General features: G+C 34.6%; 1 protein-coding gene across 1 annotated transcript; it reads left to right on the top strand.

The window, feature by feature from the left end:
* Nucleotides 1-6964: 6964 nt before the first annotated feature.
* On the top strand, nt 6965-18753 carry LOC145602147 (ATP phosphoribosyltransferase 1, chloroplastic-like). The gene is made up of 11 exons (XM_081658315.1): nt 6965-7371; nt 7461-7520; nt 11752-11865; nt 13867-13932; nt 14016-14123; nt 14519-14602; nt 15825-15926; nt 16013-16126; nt 16210-16290; nt 16582-16701; nt 18213-18753. Exons 1-11 carry the CDS (start codon nt 7084-7086, stop codon nt 18306-18308), a joined length of 1233 nt encoding a protein of 410 aa, XP_081514441.1. The 5' UTR covers nt 6965-7083; the 3' UTR covers nt 18309-18753.
* The last annotated feature ends 2908 nt before the right edge of the window (nt 18754-21661 follow it).

Below are 21661 nucleotides of genomic sequence, written 5' to 3' on the forward strand. Positions count from 1 at the left end.
TTTCATGAACAACACATATTTACATTATGAATATTTGAAATTATATATGAACATAAAAAATATAATTATGAATATTATGCATTTAATTATGAACATAAAAATTTGAAAAATTAAAAAATAATATGATTATGAAATATATGCATTATAAGTATTAAATGTTCATTTTTTTACGTGTTCAATTTTTATTATTACATGTTCATTTTTTTACGTGTTCAATTTTTATTATTACATGTTCATTTTTTTTTCATGTTCAGATTTTTGTACTAAATGTTCACTTGTTGAACCTATCTTAGGATGCACCTAAGACCAATTGGTTATGGCCAAAATACTAAACTAGGCCCAAACCGGATTTTACCTACGACCCAATGATCTAGAGGAGGGTCCAAAGGTTTAATCCTATTCCTAAACTAATTAGGATTGATTAGAATCTTCTATAAGTTTCTAAAAGATTTTAATTATCTTTTTTTGAAAAGATAAGATTAAGGAATTTGATTTAAATATGAACTTTCTTTTTTTAAAACTTTCCTGATTCTATTTGAATTTAAACATGTCCAAATACAATCAGATATTATTTTCGTGACTTGTATTTTTTATCCAAATTTTATATGGTTGGATAGATCTTGAAATTATCTTTCCAATGATATATTATAATATTAAATCCGAGCTATAACGAAAAAGATATGAAAGAAATACGAAACTCTATCCAAAACTAACACCCTTTCACTTTTGCGGCCATATCTTTTTATCTACAAAAGATTTTAATCTAATTCTAATTGCATTGGAAAGTAAACTTCAAGAGCTTTCCAACGACATATTATATGACTTATTTTGACTACTGGATTAAAAGATATGATAAAAACAAAATCCGCAAAAACTGTCTTTGTCGCCAAACGACAAGTCTGTCGCCTGGCGTCAAGATAAATTTCAGGCGACAAGGTCGGTTTGTTAGCGACAAAGTGGAGTTTTATTCCTTATCAAATTCTATGATTTTCCGGACTGTTTTCTTATAAATAAGGTCCCGAACCTCCGTTTTTATTCACCAACAATTAATCTACAATTTAAGCAATATAGCTTATTCTTTCCCTCTTGTTTTTCTAAAACTAACCTTTTTTCAAACACAATTCCGCATACACAAGATTTAGAAACATCTAGCCAAGTTCGAAGTTGCCTTCGCCCTAGACGTGCAAGGTTTATAATTTTATGAGGGTTTGGTCCCAAATCCAGTCTAAACTTTTTAACTCTTTCTTTCAATTATTAATTTAATTCTTCAATTCTTTATTATTTTCATTGAAGTTTACTAATGCGTGTATTTTGTTATTAGAAAGAGGTACGAGGCATCAAAGTATGTAATCTTATTACTCTCTTTCAATGTAGAAAGCATGTTTATTAATGTTCAAATTCCTAGTATCATGTTAGGATGTCTTTATTTCTTTCTAGAATCGTGTTTAGGGTGCCTTTACTCTTTTCTAATATCATGTTAGTACCATGTTAGGTATAAAGCTTTGATCTTTGATGTTTAGTGACATGCTAGGATTTGTTATCAATCTTGTTAGTATCATGCCTAGGGTCTTGCTGTTATATTTAAGCTTTATTATGCCTTATCATGATTATGATTATATTTTGATTATTATGATGATTATTATGATTATGTTGCTTTTTATTATTATTGTTATTTCTTGATCACGCCTTTTATGCTTGTTTAAAGGGAATTTGTACTTGAAATCTGATGTGTGTCATAAATGGCACACATTTGATGAGCATTTAGGTCCTTTTTATCCTCTTTTCATAGCTTTCTTGCTCAATAAATGTTCGGTTTTATGCTTTTTCTCTCTTTTCTACCTTTCTATGGTTTTCTAGTATTTTCTCCTTTATTTCTTATATTTTCGTTATTTTAGTTGTTTTCTCTTTATTTTAGATTTTATAGATTTAGTTCTATTTTATTTTAGTTTATTTGATTTTATTTTCATTTCATTTCCTTTACTTTATTTTATTTTCATTTTATTATTTTTCCTTCCTTTATTATTTTCATTTTCATTTTATTTCTTTTACTTTTATTTGTCGGTTTTAGTTTTATTTCACTTTATTTTATTTCTCGGTTTTATGTGTGTTTTGTAGGTGTTTGTTCCAAGTCCAAATTGGTGCTAGCTACTGCATGGTTGAGCCTTCATCACCATCATGGTGATGATGGTGATGGTGATTATAGTAGGCAGGAACTTCTCCTCCACTTCCCCTGTTCCTGCTCTCCTCTTCCCCTACTCCACACATAGCTTCCCCTGCTCCTCACTTCACAGCAGCAACATCAAATCCCGCAACACCACTACCTCACGCAACCACCTGCTGCCCCTTCACCTCCAATCCTCACGCAACACCACCAGCCATCACCTCACGCAACATCAACCAGCTGCTGCCCCCCTAAACTGCCGCACATCAGCCACCAATACACCACCCAAATCAACCTCCCCTGCTGCCCACACAAAGCAGCCCCTTCCCACTCCAATTCAACCACCGAACAGCCACCAAATCAACCACCATCACACCACCTATTGCGCGACCTGCTACCCCTTTATTTCCGCCACCAATCGGCCACCATTCGCCCCTTGCTCCAACTGCAATTAGCTGCCACCGCAGCCCCATAATTCAGCCACCAATTTCCTCCATCAACAGCCGCACAAAGCAGCCCCTGCTGCCCTTAATTGCGCCACCTATCTCCTCCGGCAGCTCCTCCGCAGCTCCACCTTCATTCGAACCTCAGTAGGTGCGGGCGCACACTCATCTAGTGCGGCCGGACTCAGCTGGGTTCGAATTGAAGGTTGATTGATGAAGTTTGATGTTGATGAGTGGCCTTGATTATCCGTGATTAGGGGATGGCTTTGAGAAGCAGGGGATTATTCCCCTTTGAGGAGCAGCATATTTCAACCGTTTTCCTCTTTATTTTCTTGGATTTTCATTTTTCTTTTATTCTCTTAATTTTCCTTTCCTTTTCTTTTATTATTTTATTTCAATTTCTTTTCTTTTCTATTTTCTTTTCCTTTTATTTTCTTTTCTCTTTTATTTTCTTTTACTCTTGTATTTATAAATACCCATTTTTGGGTAGAGAGAGAAACAAGTAGAAGTAGAATTAGAATTAGATCATATTCTTAGCTTAGTTGAGAGCTTCTCTCTCTAGTTTAGGGTTAATTTTAGGAGTAGATTTTAGAGAGAGAAAGTGAGGAATTTCAATGGTGATTGAGAGATTGAAGATTCAAATGTGACAATTGTATTGGAGATCTACTCTATTATCAAAGAGCATTTCTAAACTCTATCTCATTTATTGCTTTGTTTAATATTCATTGTTTGGATTGTTGATTTTGATTGGAATTTTATGATTTGATGATTGATTTTGGATATTCATGTTTGTGTTGGTAGAATTGATGATAATGTTTGAGTAGTTGTTTGGTTAGGGATTTGGTGAAGCTTATGATGTAATGAATTGATGTAAATTGGGGATAATTGATGGAGTTGATGATGTGATTAAACTTGGTTAATTGATCATGTGCATGTGTGTGATTAATTAGAGAGTAGCTAACTTTGATTATTGCACTAGATTGCATTGTAAGTTCACATTGATACGGACCATTGATTTGTGGCTTGCATTTACACGATTGAGGTGTCTTGTGATGTTTCCTAGCTAGAGTTTATCGTAGTTGACGCTAGTTAGACCTCTAGGAGAATAGCTTGATATGCTCTTTTGGTTGCATGTTTGATCTTCCCTCACATTGCTTGACTTAGTCGACTTTCCATTCCAATTTGCATTGTTCATTGCTATTATAAGTGAATCCTAATCCCTAGCTCTTATATTTGTTTGGTTTCTTCGTTTTAGTAGTTGTTAGAGTCATCTTTTACCCCTTGTCTTCGACCTAGCTTAGGCACATAATTGAAAGCATTTAGACATTACCGTTCCTTTGGGTTCTACCCTTGACTTACCTCTATACTTGTATTTAGGTTTGTTGAGTGTTTATAAATTTTGTTTGGCTTAGGGAGAGTTAGCCCAACGACCTAGTTTTCCCCACGTCAAAATCACGCTTAATAAGATAATTAATAATTTGGTTTAGGCTAATGTGATTTTAATTCAAGTGATTGCCAATGATAGCTTTATTTGTGCATTAATATTCAACCAACATAGATTAAACAGGTTTAGGGCTAAAATCTATTGTTTGCATGTTAGTCAAAAAGCGCACATGAATAAGAGCAGAACAAAGTAGAGGCCTATTTTATAGGGCGGGTCCTTTCTTTTGTAGATTGGATTCGTACCCTCATCCCCGAACCCTGTTTGGTTCAAGACCTTATGGAGTTGACGATCTCCTGGATCGTTTAAGGGGTGTAACCTTCACCTCGTGATTGGTTTACCAGTTCCTAAAACTTGTTGGCGACTCTTTTGCTCTTTTTTCTTTCCCTTTGGAACGCCATCGTAGTTTAGTGTATGATCACAGTGGGGTTCAAGCTTGGGGTTATAGTGCTTGAAATATTCCCTACATTATCATCAACATCTTCCCAAAAAAAAAGAGCCAGATCACCAACATAAAAGGTGGCATGAACTCCAAAGTCTCCCAGAAGTTTGAGCTGGTAAGAAAATTTTCCTTCCGAAGATGGAGTCACACAAGATCTCCTACATTGAATTCCCTTCGGCTTTTGGATTTGTTTGCTCTAACCTTATAACTCTCATTTGCTTCCTCGATTCTCATCTTGGTATCTTCATGAAGCTTTTTCATCTTTTCAACTCTATCTTTTGCCTCAAAACTCAACTCCTCTTGAGGAATACTAGGCATCAAGTTAAGTGGTAAGCGGGGATTGAAGCCATATACTACTTCAAATGGTGTTTTCCAAGTAGCTATGCAATGAGAGCGGTTGTAATCAAATTAATCTAAGAAATTTTAAATTCCTAATCTTTCATGAGCTTGCCAATGATAGCTCGAAGAACGGTAAAAATGGTATGATTAGTCACCTTCGTTTGCCCATTAGTTTAATTTGAAGGTGACTAGAAGTACTAAACAAGAGCTTGGTTCCTACCAACTCCACAAGGTCTACCAAAAGTACCTCAAGAACTTATGATCCCGCTTCGACACAATGCTCTTTGGAATACCATGGAGTTTCACCACTTCTCTATAGAACAAGGTGGCCACATGATCAGAAGCATCATTGGTCTTGTGATAAGAAATAAATGAGCCATCTTGCTAAAAAAATCCACCACAACAAGCACAAAATTGTTTTGCCTTGTAGTGCGAGGGAGAGCAACCACAAAGTGCATACTAAGATCATCCCATAGGTGACTAGGAATCGAAAGAGGAGAGTAAAGTCCCTCATGGAATTGACTCTATAAAACATAATATGAAAATTACTTATGTAAAACACCATTAAAATCATCATATATATAAACTCATCTCAGAACATCCAAAATATATAATTAACAAGGCTTGATTAAATTAAGAACAAGAATTGTTTTTTTTAAAAAACACAAAACCGCACTGCACAAGAAGGGGGGATGGCTAACTGCCGCTGCTCCCCTCTCGCGTGGTCGTCGTTGCTTATTTCGACCCTTTGCTGGTGGGCGATGGCCGACTGTGGTAAGTGGTGGTGATTTGCTGTGCGACCACGCGACGTTGGTGTGCGTGAGTGCGTGTAAGGTGAGTGAAGGAGAGGGAGAAAGTAAGGAGTGGGAATAAGAGGAGAGAGAGTGTGTTTCCTCTAGGTAATTTTCACCTTGGGGTAAAATTTGACTTTTGTTATTGAGGTGAATATTTATACCACTCTCCAAAACCCTCCTTCCTAATGACTTTACTTATTTACCCTTAATGAAACCTTCCCCCACTCAAAGTAGTCATCATTGCCTTTATTTTAAATACTTTTGACTTTAAAATTCCCTTACAGATTTATACTTGTCCAAAGTTTTAAATATAGAAATAAATTATTTCCAAAACCATATAAATAAATTAGTTGATAGGTTTTTTTTAAATTGACCTTTAAATTATAAAAATAGAAATGAATAATTCCTTTCTAATTAATAAAATGCGTTTATAAAATAGTAATTTAATTTATAAATCGTATAGAAATACGAGGTACTACAATCAGATTATTTCATTGTGATTGTAAAGCAAATAAGATCGCAACTTCTTTAGTAAATTGTAGTGACATGTGTTAATAATTGAGGTTATTATTGAAAGTGCGATTGGTACTCAAGTAGGAGCGAGGTTGAATTGAGTACAATAATAATTGGTGGACTTATAGAATTTTTCTCCAATCAAAGGAGACCCAGTAGAGCTTGGTTCCTGCACTGCAAAAATAATAGAATGATCAAAGCGATAAAAATACCGAGATTTACCGAGCTTTCGCTCAACTTAGAGCTTATGTCCTCCTTACCCTAATTACTCTTATCAATAACATTAGAAAAGCAAAAAACAATTTTAAAGGATTGTTTCCCTACTCGAGCTAAAAAAATCCCCACACCTAGGTGTCAAAACACACTTGATCTAATCAAGAAGGCTAACTTTCTTTAAAAAATAAATTAAAAAAAAAATCAAGAAGGCTAATATTCTTAAAAATCCAAATTAGTTGTTACTGCACATTAAAAACAGTTGACAAACCAAAACAAGCAGCAACCATGTAATTTGCTTGTCATCTCTTCAAAACCTAAAAAACCCAACAACTACACAACATCCTACCAGAGTTAAATCACATTGTTAGGGATGATAATTGTCACTTCCGGTTGAACTTTAAATTTTATCATCAATCTTAGCTTATTTTATCGACCCTTCGTCCCAAATTGTGAATATTTTTAATTACTAACTATTAATTAATTTATTTAATCGGAATCCGAAGACTTACCCCTATTGCCAACTTTAATTAATCAATCAATTAATTATTAAAACATGATTTATAGAAAGACAAAAGCATATTCCATAATCCATAGTAATTGTCCCTTGGTAAACATAATAAGCCACACCACACACAGTCACACACAACAAAATCTCACATCTCCATCCTCTCTTCTTCACATCTCTCACCCACCCTTTTAGCAATACTCTCAGCAGCAACACCAGCACTTCAACAATGGCGGCCGCAACACCGAATGCTACGATGCTTCAACAATCATTCCTTCAACAATGTCCGTCTCTCTCCGCATTTCCTCATTCACCGCCATCAATTTCCTTGCCTCCTTCTTCTTCCTCTTCTCGCTTTTGTGTCAAATTCTCTGTCAACGCTTGTTGTCAAACATCTCCTTCGCCGCTGAATGTCGTTAACGGAAACGCTGATTTACGGCCTACTGCGCGTGCCGAAATTCGGCTCGGTCTTCCTAGTAAAGGTCGTATGGCTTCTGATACTCTTGAACTTCTTAAGGTTTGTGTTGATTTTTCTGTGATTTTTGTGAAATTTGTCGTGATTTTTTGTGTTTTTGGTTGTTTATTTGGTTGATTGTTGAATTTCAGGATTGTCAGTTGTCTGTTAAGCAAGTGAATCCACGGCAATATGTTGCTCAAATTCCTCAGGTTTGTATGTTTCTTATAATTTCCTTTTTTTCGTTTATTCTGTTTGTCATTACTAAAGGCGTGCCGTGGTTCGAGTTGATTACATTTGTTGTTGTTATGCTGGACAAATTTTTGAGCTTGGGTTCAAGATACACTATTTACTGTGACTTGTTTGATTACATTAGTTCATGTTATGCTGGACAAATTTTGAGCTTCGGTTCAAGATTTACTAACTACTGTTGTCTCGGTTATTCGAGGTAATGACATTGAATGTTAGATTGTAGCTACTGATGGGTTTGAGTTTGAGAGACTAGGTGCATTGTGTTTGGGGTTTGAACTTTCGGTTTTGATTTTTGAGATATTAGGTGCTGGATTACTTTTTTTTTTTTTTTTCTTTTGCTATGTGAGTTTGAATCTACCTCTATTCATAAACTTACTTTGACCTCATTTTCATCAAGATATAAGAACAAACGTAATTATTTAAAACATTGTTGGATTCGTCTCAATGTATACTTTCGCAATATCAACTCTTTATAATTTTTAAAAATAGATTAGCCATATAAATGGTCAATGTCATGGATTGCCGACTAAAAAGGGTACAACTCCAATTGTTGTAATTTCTTCATATTCAAGAACGGTGAAAATCTTTTTGTTGGGGTTTTTGGTTTATAATGCTGGTACCATGTTGGGTGTTAGACTTTTTTTTGGCTTTTGAAATGATCATCCTTGCTTCCAGGTCAATAAGGGTGACAATATGCTATGCCATTATGCTCTTTTGATCACATGACTGCCTAAGTAAATGATGATAAGTTTGATTTCCTTGGGTTTTTCTTAAGGTGAGTCAAACATATGGGGCATCCTACAACTTTCCAATTTACTAACCATTATATGTACCATTGCTTGTCAACATTAGTAAACGTTTGGCATTGCTATGGTTTTTTTGTTTTTTGTTTTTGTTTTTCAAGTTCATATGATATATGTCATATAATGATTCACAAATTAATCAAACTTATTAAAATCATGATACTTTTGAAAATTGGCAACAGAAGAGTGAAAACACCTTTTTCTTATTTCCTATTTTTGGTTTTTTGATTTTGTTAAAAAGAAAACTGAAAACAGAAAATGATGCCAAACATGCTGATATTTTGCTTTCAATGGATGATAAGTGTGGTAGAATTAGCAGATAACTTGAAGATCTGCATATCTTTTGGAGTTTTTAGGATGTTAGTACGTACACCTGAAACCTTATTGATTGAGAAAGCTAATTTTTGGGACTGATTTTTAGTCTTGAATTACGATATGGAAGAAGTAATAACTTTCCTCGTTAAGTAAATAACACCTGTTATAATTGCTTATAATAGGAATATGTTGGTTTTTTCTGAACAATTTTTCCTACGTGCTTATAAATCTGTAGGCTGGGTAGATAGAGTGTCAAACAAACTTGATTTATCTCCCGAGTAATTCATAGTTGCAGATCTTGTGTTTGTTGCGCAAGAGTATTTGTTTCAACACTATTTGTTGTGTTTAGAAATTAGAACTACAATGAGGCTTGTGATGAGCAGATGAAAGGACAAGATTGTGTGCATGTGTATTCTAAGTGCGCTATTGGAACATTAAAAGAAGGCTTATATATTGAAAGTGGGGCCCACTGCCGGTTATGAGTAAGATAAATACAAGGTGTTTTAGCTTGAAGCTTACCTAAAAGTCAAAGGCAATAGAAAGTTTAAAAGGGTGGTATTGGTCAATTTTTCCCTTTTGAAAAAGAATTAGAGTGCAACAACATTTTAAGTATTTCAAAACTGCAAGTTTGATGGATGATAACTGTTAATGAAGCCTTTTCTTAGTTTTTGTCTCCATGTTGAGTTAGCTGCACCTGCACTAAATAAATCATTGAGTTAATGATTAATGACACAAGCAGGCCGTTAAAGCAAATCCATAAAGGAGTTTTAAAGAAAAGAGTGTTGTGAAGTCCATAGTGAGAATCCATATTACAGGAAGGTTTAGGAGGAAAGTGGTTCAGAACTGTTTTGCTGGCCTTATATACTGTATCTGGCAGCAAAGAAACAAAGTTGTGTGGGAGAAATGCCTGAGAAGACCAGAAGATGTAATCAGAGATCTGAAATTGGATCTCTTCCAAAGAATTAGCTTTGTAATGCCTGTTAAGCCTAGTAAAAACCATTGTATCTGGTTTAGGAGTGTAATGTGTAGTTAGGGCTGTGGTGTAGCTTGGTTTGTTTAGAGCTTGGATGATTGTGTTCTGTCTTAGCAGAACTGCTGTTTTGGTGCTATAAGTGTAAATAATATTCTTTTTATTTTTTCAAAAAAAAAAAAAAAAAAAGTTATAACATAAGCCTTAAATTCAGGATGCATGATCTAATGCCTATGACCTTGAAAAGGGAAGATAAATGTTGAAGACTGTATTTGAGGAGAAATCCAGAGTCCTCGCAAGAATGGACTAAAACCACCTATAGGGCAATGAAGCCAAAATAGTGTAGGCAATATACACCATAGCTGTGACCATGAATTAAACTGTCTATGATTAAGTTCAAAACTTTGTTCATCTAGAATTCATGCTGGTGCAATTGTTCTCTTTGAACATTGTGGTGGTCTTAATTATGGGTACATCTTAATAATGGTTCTAATTTTCACATCCTCCTTTGATGCAATATGATTAAGATGAAAATTTTGAAGGTCAAACCATATGTGGAATTATGGATTAGCCTTTACTTCTCCAAATTAACTTTTGGGTCTTGATTTCATCTTGAAAGTCGCATATCATAAGGCAAACTCTTTTTGAGTGACTTACCATACAAGATTCGAGGTGATCGACTCCAAAGATGTACCTTTTGAGCCCTTATAAAGCCTAAGAAACTGTCTCACATGAGTAACTAAAGCTTAAATTTGGATTCACCAAATTCAGGGTAAACAACTACTACTTTCATTCAATTTTAGTTGCAACACTTTGACTTTCATGCTTACCAATGCCTGATTTTAATCTTCCGTATCTTTAATTGCGACGAGTAAAAAAATTTAAAAATTAGATATTGTGAAAATATAAATTGATAAGAATCTAACAAGATTCCGCATGACTATATTTTGCCTAACATATAAATCAATAAAGTAGGTCAATTGTAAGGATTTGAATAGTGTAAATTAAAAGTGAACGGAGGAAGTATGTCCGTGTATAAGTGTATTCTATCAAGATGGAGTTTCAGGAGGTATGTACTTAACTTTATTCCTAAAAGCCAAAACTATTATAGATTGGTTTCAAAAGACAAAATCAGAAAGTAAATTTGAGGTTGTATGCGTTAGAGACAGGATGTTTTTGTGTGAAATTCCTATTTATGAAAAGGAATTGATTAAATTTCAATAAGAATGATTAAAAGTCGCAAAAATGATACGGAGATTCCACCTTTTATTGAAACCATATCAGTCTTTTTAAAGCTATCAAACCAAGTTTAACCCTTTTAAAGGCATTAACTCATAATGGGTCAACCAAAGGATGAATTCTATAAGGTTATGTAATTAGAGTCTTTTGACTTAAATTCACAGTATAATCAAGAAAATTATATCTTTATGCCCAAAGCTTAATTTTCAATCGATAAATTGAGTATTTATGACATAATATTCATTACATATGTGGACAGAGGTATGCTATTAAGAAGACTTCATATGAGTATTTTTTTTGTGCATAGCTCCCTCTTTAGGCTTTGAGTGTTGCCAATTGTCATTATAATGGTCGTTTTGGTTAGCTTGCAATAGCCAATTTTGAGTAGTTTCTAAGATTACCAATCAAGTATTCATGTGTATCATTTTAATATGATGCACCCTTTAATTTAACTGTATAAAACTTTAGAATCTTGAATTATGAGTTTTAACTTATGGTATTCTAGAGTAAACAATCAAGGATTGGATTTTACACATGAGACAGTTCAATAAAAGTTAGATCAGAGATAAAGTTTGAGGCTCAATAAGAAACCTCACTAATTACTTATAATATCAAGCAAAGTGCTCACACCCCTCCGTCAACAAGCTCATAGAAAAAAAAAAGGGGGGGGGGGGGGGGGGCGGAATTTGAAAGTCAGTAGGGGGGGGGGGGGGCGGAATTTGAAAGTCAGTAACTTTTGTTTTCTTTTGTTACCGATTATTCTTTTCATAATTTTGTCTTCTCTTACTTAATTTTTTATTATTCGTCTGAAATATAATGGAACTAAGTTTACTATGCTAATCATGATATTATCTGCCTTTTTAGATTTCAGATTTGGAAGTGTGGTTTCAGCGGCCTAAAGACATTGTGAGGAAGTTACTTTCTGGAGATCTGGATCTTGGTATTGTAGGATTTGATACACTTAGTGAGTATGGACAGGTGATTTCCACTACTTTGAAATGGAATGTTCAATTATAAGAACCACTAAAGAGTGAGAGTTACATCTTTGGAACATATTTATTTTTTGTAGAGTGTAGACAGATAATGATGTTCCAATCTCCTGTTTTTATAGTCTTGATTACTAACACAAAATTGCAGCTTTGATCACTGTGTGGTAAGTTCATGGGGTTGCGGAATCAGATTTGATTCTACGTTATGTTTTGGACATGCGTGTAATTTTTTTTGTCAGTCGAGTTATTTATGAATTGTTACATTTGGATTCTGTGGAGTAAATTATAAAACATATCAAGTTCATACTTCTACTTTTCTAGTGATAAGCTCAGTTGTATGACTCGTGGCTAAGTTCCCTAAATCCCATGCCAAAAATCACGTCTTGCAGAAGATCTACTAGATATATGTGCATAAAAATTGTACCAAGTATGATTTAAAGATGAAATATAATCAAGCATAACAAAAATTCCATTATTTATCTGGATGGTTTCCCAAAAATCTTTTTCTGGGATTCCAATGAGGATTATTTTAATGTCAATTTATAAACTTTAAAAGGTAAACTCATGAAAGTGCTAAGGTGGTTGCTTTAGAATAACCACAATGTCCATGTGTAGATGCTAGATGTTATTAGTAAAATTACTCAAATAGAAGGAAAATTGCAATAAACCACCTTTTATAACACCTTTTTTGTGAAAAAACACCTTATAAAAAGTTTCTTGTGAGAACACACCTAAAAAACCACTTTCTTTTTTTTTTTTTTTTTTTTTTTTCTTTTTTTTTTTTTTTTTTTTGTGAAGTAACACCTTAACCCGGTTTTCGGTGTTTGACTTGGTTTTTTGGCGTTGACTTTGCACGTGTAGGTCACGTGATCTTCTTCCTTTTTTTTTTTCCCTCTTTTCCCTCGCCGACACCACCGCCACCACCACCACCCCACTGCCACCCCACCAACACCACCTCACCACCACCACTAATTCACTACCACTCTCACCAACACCATCTCACCCAATAAATCTGCTCCCATGAAAATTCCACCCCCATACATTCAGCCCCATCCACCCAAAAACCCCACTCCACCTTCTCATCCCCTTCTTCAATTAAAGCCCAATAGAGCAAGCACATACAAAATAAATAAAAAAAAAAAAAAATTGAATTAAAGACCACATTGGTGTACATTGGCCTCTCGAAATTACTCTTAATTCCATCATTTGTGGGAAAAAACGAAGAACCCTAATTTTAAATTACAAACCCTAATTTATGAAAATTCAAAAACCCAACCTAATTTACAAGAAATTTCAGTAATTTCAACAACTTACCCTACTCAAAATTAGGTAGATTGCAACAATTCACGCTTAAAAATGGAGTTTTCTTCGTCAGTGGTGAGTAATTGGGACTTTGTTGAAGAAGAAGGGAGGAGAGAGAAAGTTGAATTGAAGAAATGGAGGGTAAATTGGGGGAAAAAAAAGAAAAGGGGAACTCATCGGAAAAAATTTATAAGGTGTTTTTTTACAAAGAAGTTGTTATAAAAGGTGTTTTTTTTGCAATTTTCCCAAATAGAATGAAGTAAATTACAGTCACTGTTGCATTTGCAATTTGCATCATTGAGCACTTAGGTTTTCTGATGCAAATGAAGAGCAATCCCCAACAAAAGAAATTTAAATTTTAACAACTAATGCACCAAGCCACATACATATATACATATCTTCCAATCCGGAGGTGGACCGTGAATTATTGGTCACAGAATCGCTAGCTCTATTTCTTTCTGATGTTCAGCATTTAATTTCAGATTCATGGAGTGGACTGCACAAACAACAAACCTTTTGTTGTTGTACATTCTTGAAGGACTTATTTGTATTAGTTTGCTGTTCAAAACAAGGTCTTTATATCTATATATATGTGTACATCTTATGTGCTTATTTGTTGCTGTGCCTTTTATCACCATAGTTTCTTGAATGACTTCGTGTAATTCTTTTGTTCAAAACAATGCTGCAGGACAGTGAAGATCTTGTTATTGTTCACAATGCTCTGGATTATGGGCAGTGCCACTTATCAATTGCAGTAGGTTTCATTGGTTTAATTTTCTAATTCTGATTACATGAGTAATTAGATGATCTTAATTTGATACTATCTTTGTTTTCCAGATTCCTAAATACGGCATATTTGAAAACATAAATTCCTTGAAGGAACTTGCAGAAATGCCTCAATGGACAGCTGACAAACCTCTGCGAGTCGCCACTGGTTTTACTTATGTAAGAAAATTGTTGTTGTTGGTTATAAATTTCATTGGTTCATTGTGATCTTGTTGGAATACATAGATACACCTTTCATGTTGACGTAGGATAAAAAGAGAGGGGGGGGGGGGGGAAGGAGGATGGCTTCAGGTTATGTCTTCAGACTATCACATAATTTGTGTTGTTGTTGGTTATAAGTTTCATTGGTTCATTGTGATCTTGTTGGAATACATAGATACACCTTTCATGTTGACGTAGGATAAAAAGAGGGGGGGGGGGGGGGGGGGGAAGGAGGATGGCTTCAGGTTATGTCTTCAGACTATCATATAATTTGTGTTGCAACTATCTTGTTTAGTTAGATTGGGTTTGATATTTATGTCGCTGAAAATATCCTTGTTATGTTCAATATACAGCTTGGTCCAAAGTTTATGAAAGAAAATGGGTTGGAGCATGTTACTTTTTCAACTGCAGATGGAGCACTTGAGGCAGCCCCAGCTGTAAGATTGTTATTTGATATGTGAATTGCTTTCTTTATAATGTTATTTATTACTCTAATGGCACGTTTAGAATGGTAGTGTATTTGTATATAATTTTGCTAGGAAATCCTATGGTCATTACCATGTCAATGAAACTCTACCTACAACATGTGTTTTTGTGCACAAAATTTCATTACCACATAAAATCACCTCTAAATTGATAACGGATGGGAATGGAATTTGTGCAGAAAATGTGGTATTTGAAGAGGGGCTAGAATTACCAATGGGCATTGGCATGGAATCTTCTTTCCAAAAGTTACTTATAAAATCATTACCATGGTGACCGTTTATTACCAACAACCAATTGGGCCAAAGTAATGGATCTAGGAACAATAGATCGTTACATGTTAATATGGACAAGTTCAAACCCTTATTTTCTATAGATGGACTATGTAATGTGTACAAATAGTATGACTGCTGTTGTGATGTGCTCTACATCTCTGTGTACTCTAGAGCTGGAAAAGATCTAATACTGTTAACATATGGTAGCTTTGACATGTATACATGATTTTGGGTTTTCTGTTGAAGTAAGCATTTGTAGAATGCGGTGTCATATGGCTTCTGGGTGTCCAGTACTTTTATTTTAATATTATTATCCTTTCTATACAAATTTTGAGCATTCCAGCTTTCTTTAGGATCCCCATCATTTTCTAGGTCATAGTAGAATACTAATATTAACATTTTGTACATCATAAAAAAAATATGCTTCACATGCCTTTGGCAGTTATTTACTTGTCATGATATCTGTCATCTCTTTAAAAGAAATTATGATATGCTTGATGTCAAACTCATTTAACAGTCTCCCTGTAACTGTAGGACTAAGGCTCTATTAGCCTATTATGACAGAACTAATCAAATAGCTTTTTGAACAATAAATGTATCTTATGATACATGAAAGCTATATCAGCTATTACATTTGGATCGAGACTCAATTTGAAACAAGCAATCTGTTTCAGGGGTAAGGCTGTTTAGCCAGCCTCTTTATAGACATTAGAATTATGTCATATTGACGTGTAACATCTAGAGTGGCAATTTACAAATTGTACCAAAAGAATTTACTAAAGGCAATACACAATGCATACTTGTGATGAGCTGTAGACTAGTCATATGTCAGTTTAATTTCCCCAAAGCTGCTTGACTTTTGTGATTTGCTCAAGGCATAACATCCTTCCTTGACTATCAGATGGGGATAGCTGATGCAATATTGGACCTTGTAAGTAGTGGGACAACCTTAAAAGAGAATAATTTGAAAGAAATTGAAGGTGGGGTTGTGTTGCAGAGCCAGGTACTGTCCTGTATTTATGAAGATATTCACTGTTATATATATAATTCCTTGCTTCCAAAGATCTCACATCGACACACAAAATTCAGGCTGTGCTTGTTGCAAGCAGGAAATCCTTAGTTAATCGTAAAGGTGTTCTTGACACAACTCATGAGATATTAGAGAGGTTTGAGGCACATCTAAGGGCAGAAGGTCAATTTACGGTGTGCATGCTATCCCTCTATTCCTGTCTCCTCAATTTTATTTTATTTTTTCTTTTCTTTTTATTGCTAATACTTTTTAACAGGTTGTTGCAAACATGAGGGGCAGTAGTGCACAGGAAGTAGCTGAGAGAATACTTAGCCAATCATCTCTATCTGGACTGCAGGTGATGTTTTTATTCTTGATTGGGCCAGTTTCTATAAACTGAGAAACTGAGAATATGTCTCCCTCTGTAATTTGTTATCACATAGTTTTCCATCACCCATTTTATATAATTAAGAATATGATTTTCGTACACCATCTTTATAGATTCTCCATCACCCATTTTATATAGTGGTTTTTTGTGAAGTCCAATCATTTATCGTTTATTTCCTGAAAGATGTGGCAATCAAATTTTAGTACCGGTCAAATAACTTGTAATACCGTCCTTCTCAGTACTGTTTATACTTTCATGCAGGGGCCCACTATTAGTCCTGTTTTTTGCAAAAAGGATGGGAAGGTGTCAGCAGATTATTATGCTATATGTATCTGTGTACCAAAAAAGGACCTTTATACTTCTGTTAAGCAACTTAGAGCTGTAAGTTTTTTTTTTTTTTTTTTTTTTTTTTTTTTTTTTTTTTCACCCTTTAATATTGATGCTATGATTCATATTGCTTGCCAAACTCTGATTCTTCCTAAATAAATGTATAGTTGTGATATGTGTAAATGATTCTGTCAAGAACCATATTGATATCTCCTACTTCACTACTTGGGATATGCTTTACTTAATTTGCTGAGTTTTTATAGTATGGTCACAATAATAGTGAGATTAATAAGAATGACAATGAAGGAAAATAAGACACAATGACATGTAGGAGGAAGAGAACGAATCTACCATTGTAATAAAGAACAATGACAAAAGAATTGTGATTATTTCTACATACAAGGACTTGAATACCACTTCCAATAGAGCAGCTCTTTTTAAAATTTAACTAATTTAAGGCTTATTGGAAACATTCACACCCAACCGAGATACCTTTTTAATGAGCATTAAATCTGTATTTATGGGGTTGCAAACACCGAATTGTACTGTAGATCAACTAAAATTAGTGAACTGAACAACTTTCCTAGATTCAACCAGATACACCATTCCTTTTAAAATTTTCTAAATACAAACTAATATATACAGGTAGGAAATAAGGTCGACGTCCTAGAATTAGGAATCTCATTACAATTACGCTTTAAAAGAATAACTTCAAGATCTTTAGTAGATTTCTCTTATCCTTGAATTCGCACATCATCTTAATCACCTTTTGCAACACAGATCATTGGGGGACCACTTTCGATTCTAAATCAACTAATGTAAACTTGTGATGCCGGAATAACTATTTGAGACACAATCTTATCAAACTCTGCCTTGGCTAAATTCATGGTTAAAGTTAAAATTTTTGTGTCAACACTGTTTGTTGTTACTTGACTGACATTTTGGATAACTTTGCCCTCATATTTCTTCTATCTTTGGGACATTTGGATTAGGAATGTTGATGGAAGTTTATTACCCCATATTATATGTTGTGGCTTACTTAAAGTGGATCGAGTTACTTAATATATTGTTTTTCTACACACTTCTGAAATTATGCTATTTTTAGTATCTAGTTCCGGTCTATTTAGTTGTAAAAAATTTGTGATCTGTGGCACTAGACTCTGTTCCTCTATACTTTCTTTTCCCTTAAATTAGGGACATATGCATCTCACATGCTGCCCAAGATAACTGTTTTCTAAAATAATTGATTAGAAATTCAATGATAACATCTGTTTGAACATCGTGCTTGTATTACAATTCCTTATAGCCCACACTTCTCCCCTTTGTTATAGGATTAAATTGCTGAATGAGTTGGAAAAGCATCAGGGTGCAATTACACAGCAAGACCCTTTGATTGCTTTTGGATTATATTGAATTTGAATCAAATCAAACAACATTTATAACTGTATATTTTAGTAGTCCATTTTGAACTTCAATGCCAAATTACCTCAGGCTGCCATTGTTATCTTTCTTCAATTGATATCTTCGGAACTACTGTTTAATGACTTAACAATTGTCTGATGCAGATTGGTGGCAGTGGAGTCCTCGTCTCACCTCTCACCTATATATTTGATGAAGAAACTCCAAGATGGTGTGAGTTGCTCACCAAACTTGGCCTCTGATGATTGTCGAATATTTTAGTCGTTTCTTGTACGCTGTTCAGACTGCACATGGAGTAACTTACAAATACAGTTTCGACAGAAGTATCTGAAAGCATTCAGTAAATTTTGTATGTCATGTTTATTAGAAATTATGTATCCACTATTGTCTTGTCCAACCTTCAACAGAGTAAGATCAAATGAAAGTGCTAAATACTTTGTTGTAGTGAGTGTCGTTTCTCAATTAATGTTGGATAGAATAAGAGATACTTGCATAGATGGTACCAGGGATTATGCTCAATGTATTTTTTTTTTTTTTTTGGAACAAATGCTCAATGTACTATATAAGATTGTAAGTACTTTCCTCTTTATAAGGTTACAAGCTTTACTTTTACTGAATTATCTTAGTGCTTGCAACCTAGTAGATTAAATAATATACGTAGTATTATTTTTTCTTTTTTTCTCTGTACTATGTGAGCAAGTCAGATCTGCTAATTTCATCGTTCTATGTCCTTTATCAGTGTGTTTGGAATGATTTGTAGATGAATTTTGGGATAAATATGAGTTTTGTAAGAACGAGAAGCAGTTTAAGCTCGGTTTACTAGCAATTTCCATTTCCTGTTCCTGGAATCAGCAAGCAGCTTTGTTATGAGAGCAATGATATTATCAGCAACTTTCAATTTGCATTTCAAGTGAAGTTGAAAGGTTTAAGAGCATCGCAAATTAAAGAATACACAACTACAGCAATGTTAGTTGCAAAATTTTGCGACTGCCCGTATCTTTCAGTTGCGAATAGATGCAAATATTTGTCGTAAATTAGCGACTGCAAAGCAACTACTCCAAAATCAGTTGCAAAATTTGCGACTACTCGTCTTTTTCAGTCACAAAAATAATTTTTGCGACTAATTATTATAGTAGCAGCAAAAATCAGTTGCCAATTCCTCTTTTTCTTGTTGTGAGGGAAAGTGATGAATAATCAAAGATGATTGAGGTTTTGCGTTTAGATTGAGACAAGAGGAGAGCAGAGAGGTGAAAAAGAAGTGTGGGAAGCAACTACTTTTAACTTAGAATTTTTATATATATTTTGTGTTTTTCTAGAGAACGAACGTCCAAACTATCGTATAGAACACGCCAAGAAATGATTTGGTCTTAGGGGTGAAGGTATTTTTGGATTTAGTTAGTGGTCCTAATTGATTTCTTTAGCTATCACTTTAAATACGTCATAAAATGTACTATGTTTGAACTCGATGGTAAAGTGAGACTTCTTTTTCACTTTAAGAGGGCTAAAAAAATATGTGTACGGCTCCCAGAAAAAGAAAAGCATGCAACATGCTTGATATTAGTGAAAAAAAAATCGTGTAATCTTCAGCTTTGATATCGATTCTCTTAGCCTTCAAAGAATAAGAAACTTTCCTTCGCTTATCATAACATCTTGATTCGTTCACGAACAATCAATCAATCAATATATAAATTCTTGAATCATCAATAAGTATATACTAAAAGACACATACACCAGCAATGACACGTGTCAACTCCTGGTGTGTCCTAATTTTTTTTTGGGTTTTTCTAAGCTATGCCCCTAAACTTCTTCGGTTTCTAAGCTGTGCCCACGGTTTTTAAAATGTCTAAGCTATGCCCTCCACCTTACTATTTTTAATTAACAATAACCAATTACGTTTAAACTCCGTTAGTAGTTGTGGAACTGTTAAGTACCTCTGTTTGGAGGGAATATTTGCCGCCATAATTGTTAGGGTTTTACTTGTATTATAAAAGGGGGCTTGTATAACACAATTCCCCTGTTTCTTCTTGTCTACAAAAAATTTAGCCCAAAAAATTTATCTATTACGATGACAAGCTCCCGTTCTTCTCCAGCAATTTCTAGTTGTCAATGGGATTTTGTTAGTCCCAAGTGCAATTGCAAGCCTCCTTTAGATTGCAAGTTACATGTTTCCACTTCAACAAGGAACCCTAGAAAGGCATATTGGAGGTGTGATTTTTGCAGATTTTTCGAATGGGTAGGCCCTCATAACATGTTGTGGAGAGGAGAGTACCAACAAGCGTATTACGATGGTTTTGATGGTGGTGAAAGCGTTGACAATGGTGCGCTGATGGAGGTGAAGCGTGAATTGGGGAATTTAAGGCAGAAAGTTGATAATGTTACTACTTCTTTTAAGGACATGTTTAAAATTGGGGTAGTTATGTTTTTGTTGTTAATTATCATATTGAAACTGTAAGTGGTGTTTAAGTAGTGTATGGTTTGAGAATCATAATAAGCTTGGTTTGTGTATGATCTAATGAGGTGATGTACTGTCCTTTTTTTTTTAATTAATAATAGTTTATCATATTACTGTTTATATTGAGTTTTGTATTGAATTTGATAATATAACATTTCAAATTAAAATTAGTGACAATTTGCAATTTATATTCCATAATGTCAACCAAAAGTACATAATCACAGTCTGCCAAAAAATTACATCATCACTTAGTAGAAATAACACAAAAGTTGGCTTAAAAAGTATTAGTTTGCCACAAAACTAGGCCACGTGCATGCCTGACATAACACTAATAGCATAACGTTCTAGAGTTTATCTTGGCTTGCTTAAGGAATTTGACTTAAGGCTGACTCATCGATTGCTGCCACTCTATACTTTGGTTTGATGTTTGAACTAGGGGCTGTGAAGATGCAATCATGGTATCAATGAAGCTATGATAAAATGCATTACTGTTGCTTGATTGATCTTGGTGTAACTTTCCTTTCCCTTTTGATGTACCACTGTAACGAGTACGGTTGTTTGTTCTATCAGCACCTTCACTAGTGTAATTTCCATTGATCATCAATTCAATCAAGGAGAAGTCAACATCATTATTTTCAGGTGGTCTCTGTGCTTTCTTTCCTTTATTTCCACTCTTTTGTGGCACAGTCTTCCCTTGTTGCTCGGCTACTTCTCGGGCAGTTGGGCCACCTTTGCATGTTGTCATATTATGCCCATAATTCTTGCAGTTACTACACTGAACGGTTGCGCTTCTTTTTCCTTTTCTCTGCTCCCCTTCCTCTCTCCTCCTATTTCTTGATGGTCTGCCAATACTTCGTTTCATTGTTGGTGGTATGAGGGTTGGAACACCATCAATGTGTGGCCATTGCTCTTGATCAGGGGATATGTTTCCACCGTAGGCTTGTTTGTACTTAGCTATAGTGAACCATTCACTCACATAAGCTGCTGGATCTTTGCCTTCATGTAAGATAGCTTTGATTCCATGTTTGCATGGAATTCCGGTCAATTGCCATCTCCCACAAGCACATGTTCCACCAGTCAAAGACACTGGTAACCTTGCTCGTCCATCGTGAATCTCATATGTACCCCTTCCAGAAGGGTATG

Source organism: Chenopodium album, chromosome 21 (assembly GCF_948465745.1).
Source record: "Chenopodium album chromosome 21, dcCheAlbu1.1, whole genome shotgun sequence".
Lineage (NCBI taxonomy): Eukaryota > Viridiplantae > Streptophyta > Magnoliopsida > Caryophyllales > Amaranthaceae > Chenopodium > Chenopodium album.

What these genes read in the sequence shown, in the direction of transcription:
- LOC145602147 (XM_081658315.1), top strand. Translation starts at nt 7,084, where the DNA reads ATGGCGGCCGCAACACCGAATGCTACGATGCTTCAACAATCATTCCTT. An exon ending in CACTTAGTGAGTATGGACAG is followed by an intron (nt 11,866 to 13,866) that starts GTGATTTCCACT and finishes ACAATGCTGCAG; the next exon opens with GACAGTGAAGATCTTGTTAT. An exon ending in TCGCCACTGGTTTTACTTAT is followed by an intron (nt 14,124 to 14,518) that starts GTAAGAAAATTG and finishes TTCAATATACAG; the next exon opens with CTTGGTCCAAAGTTTATGAA.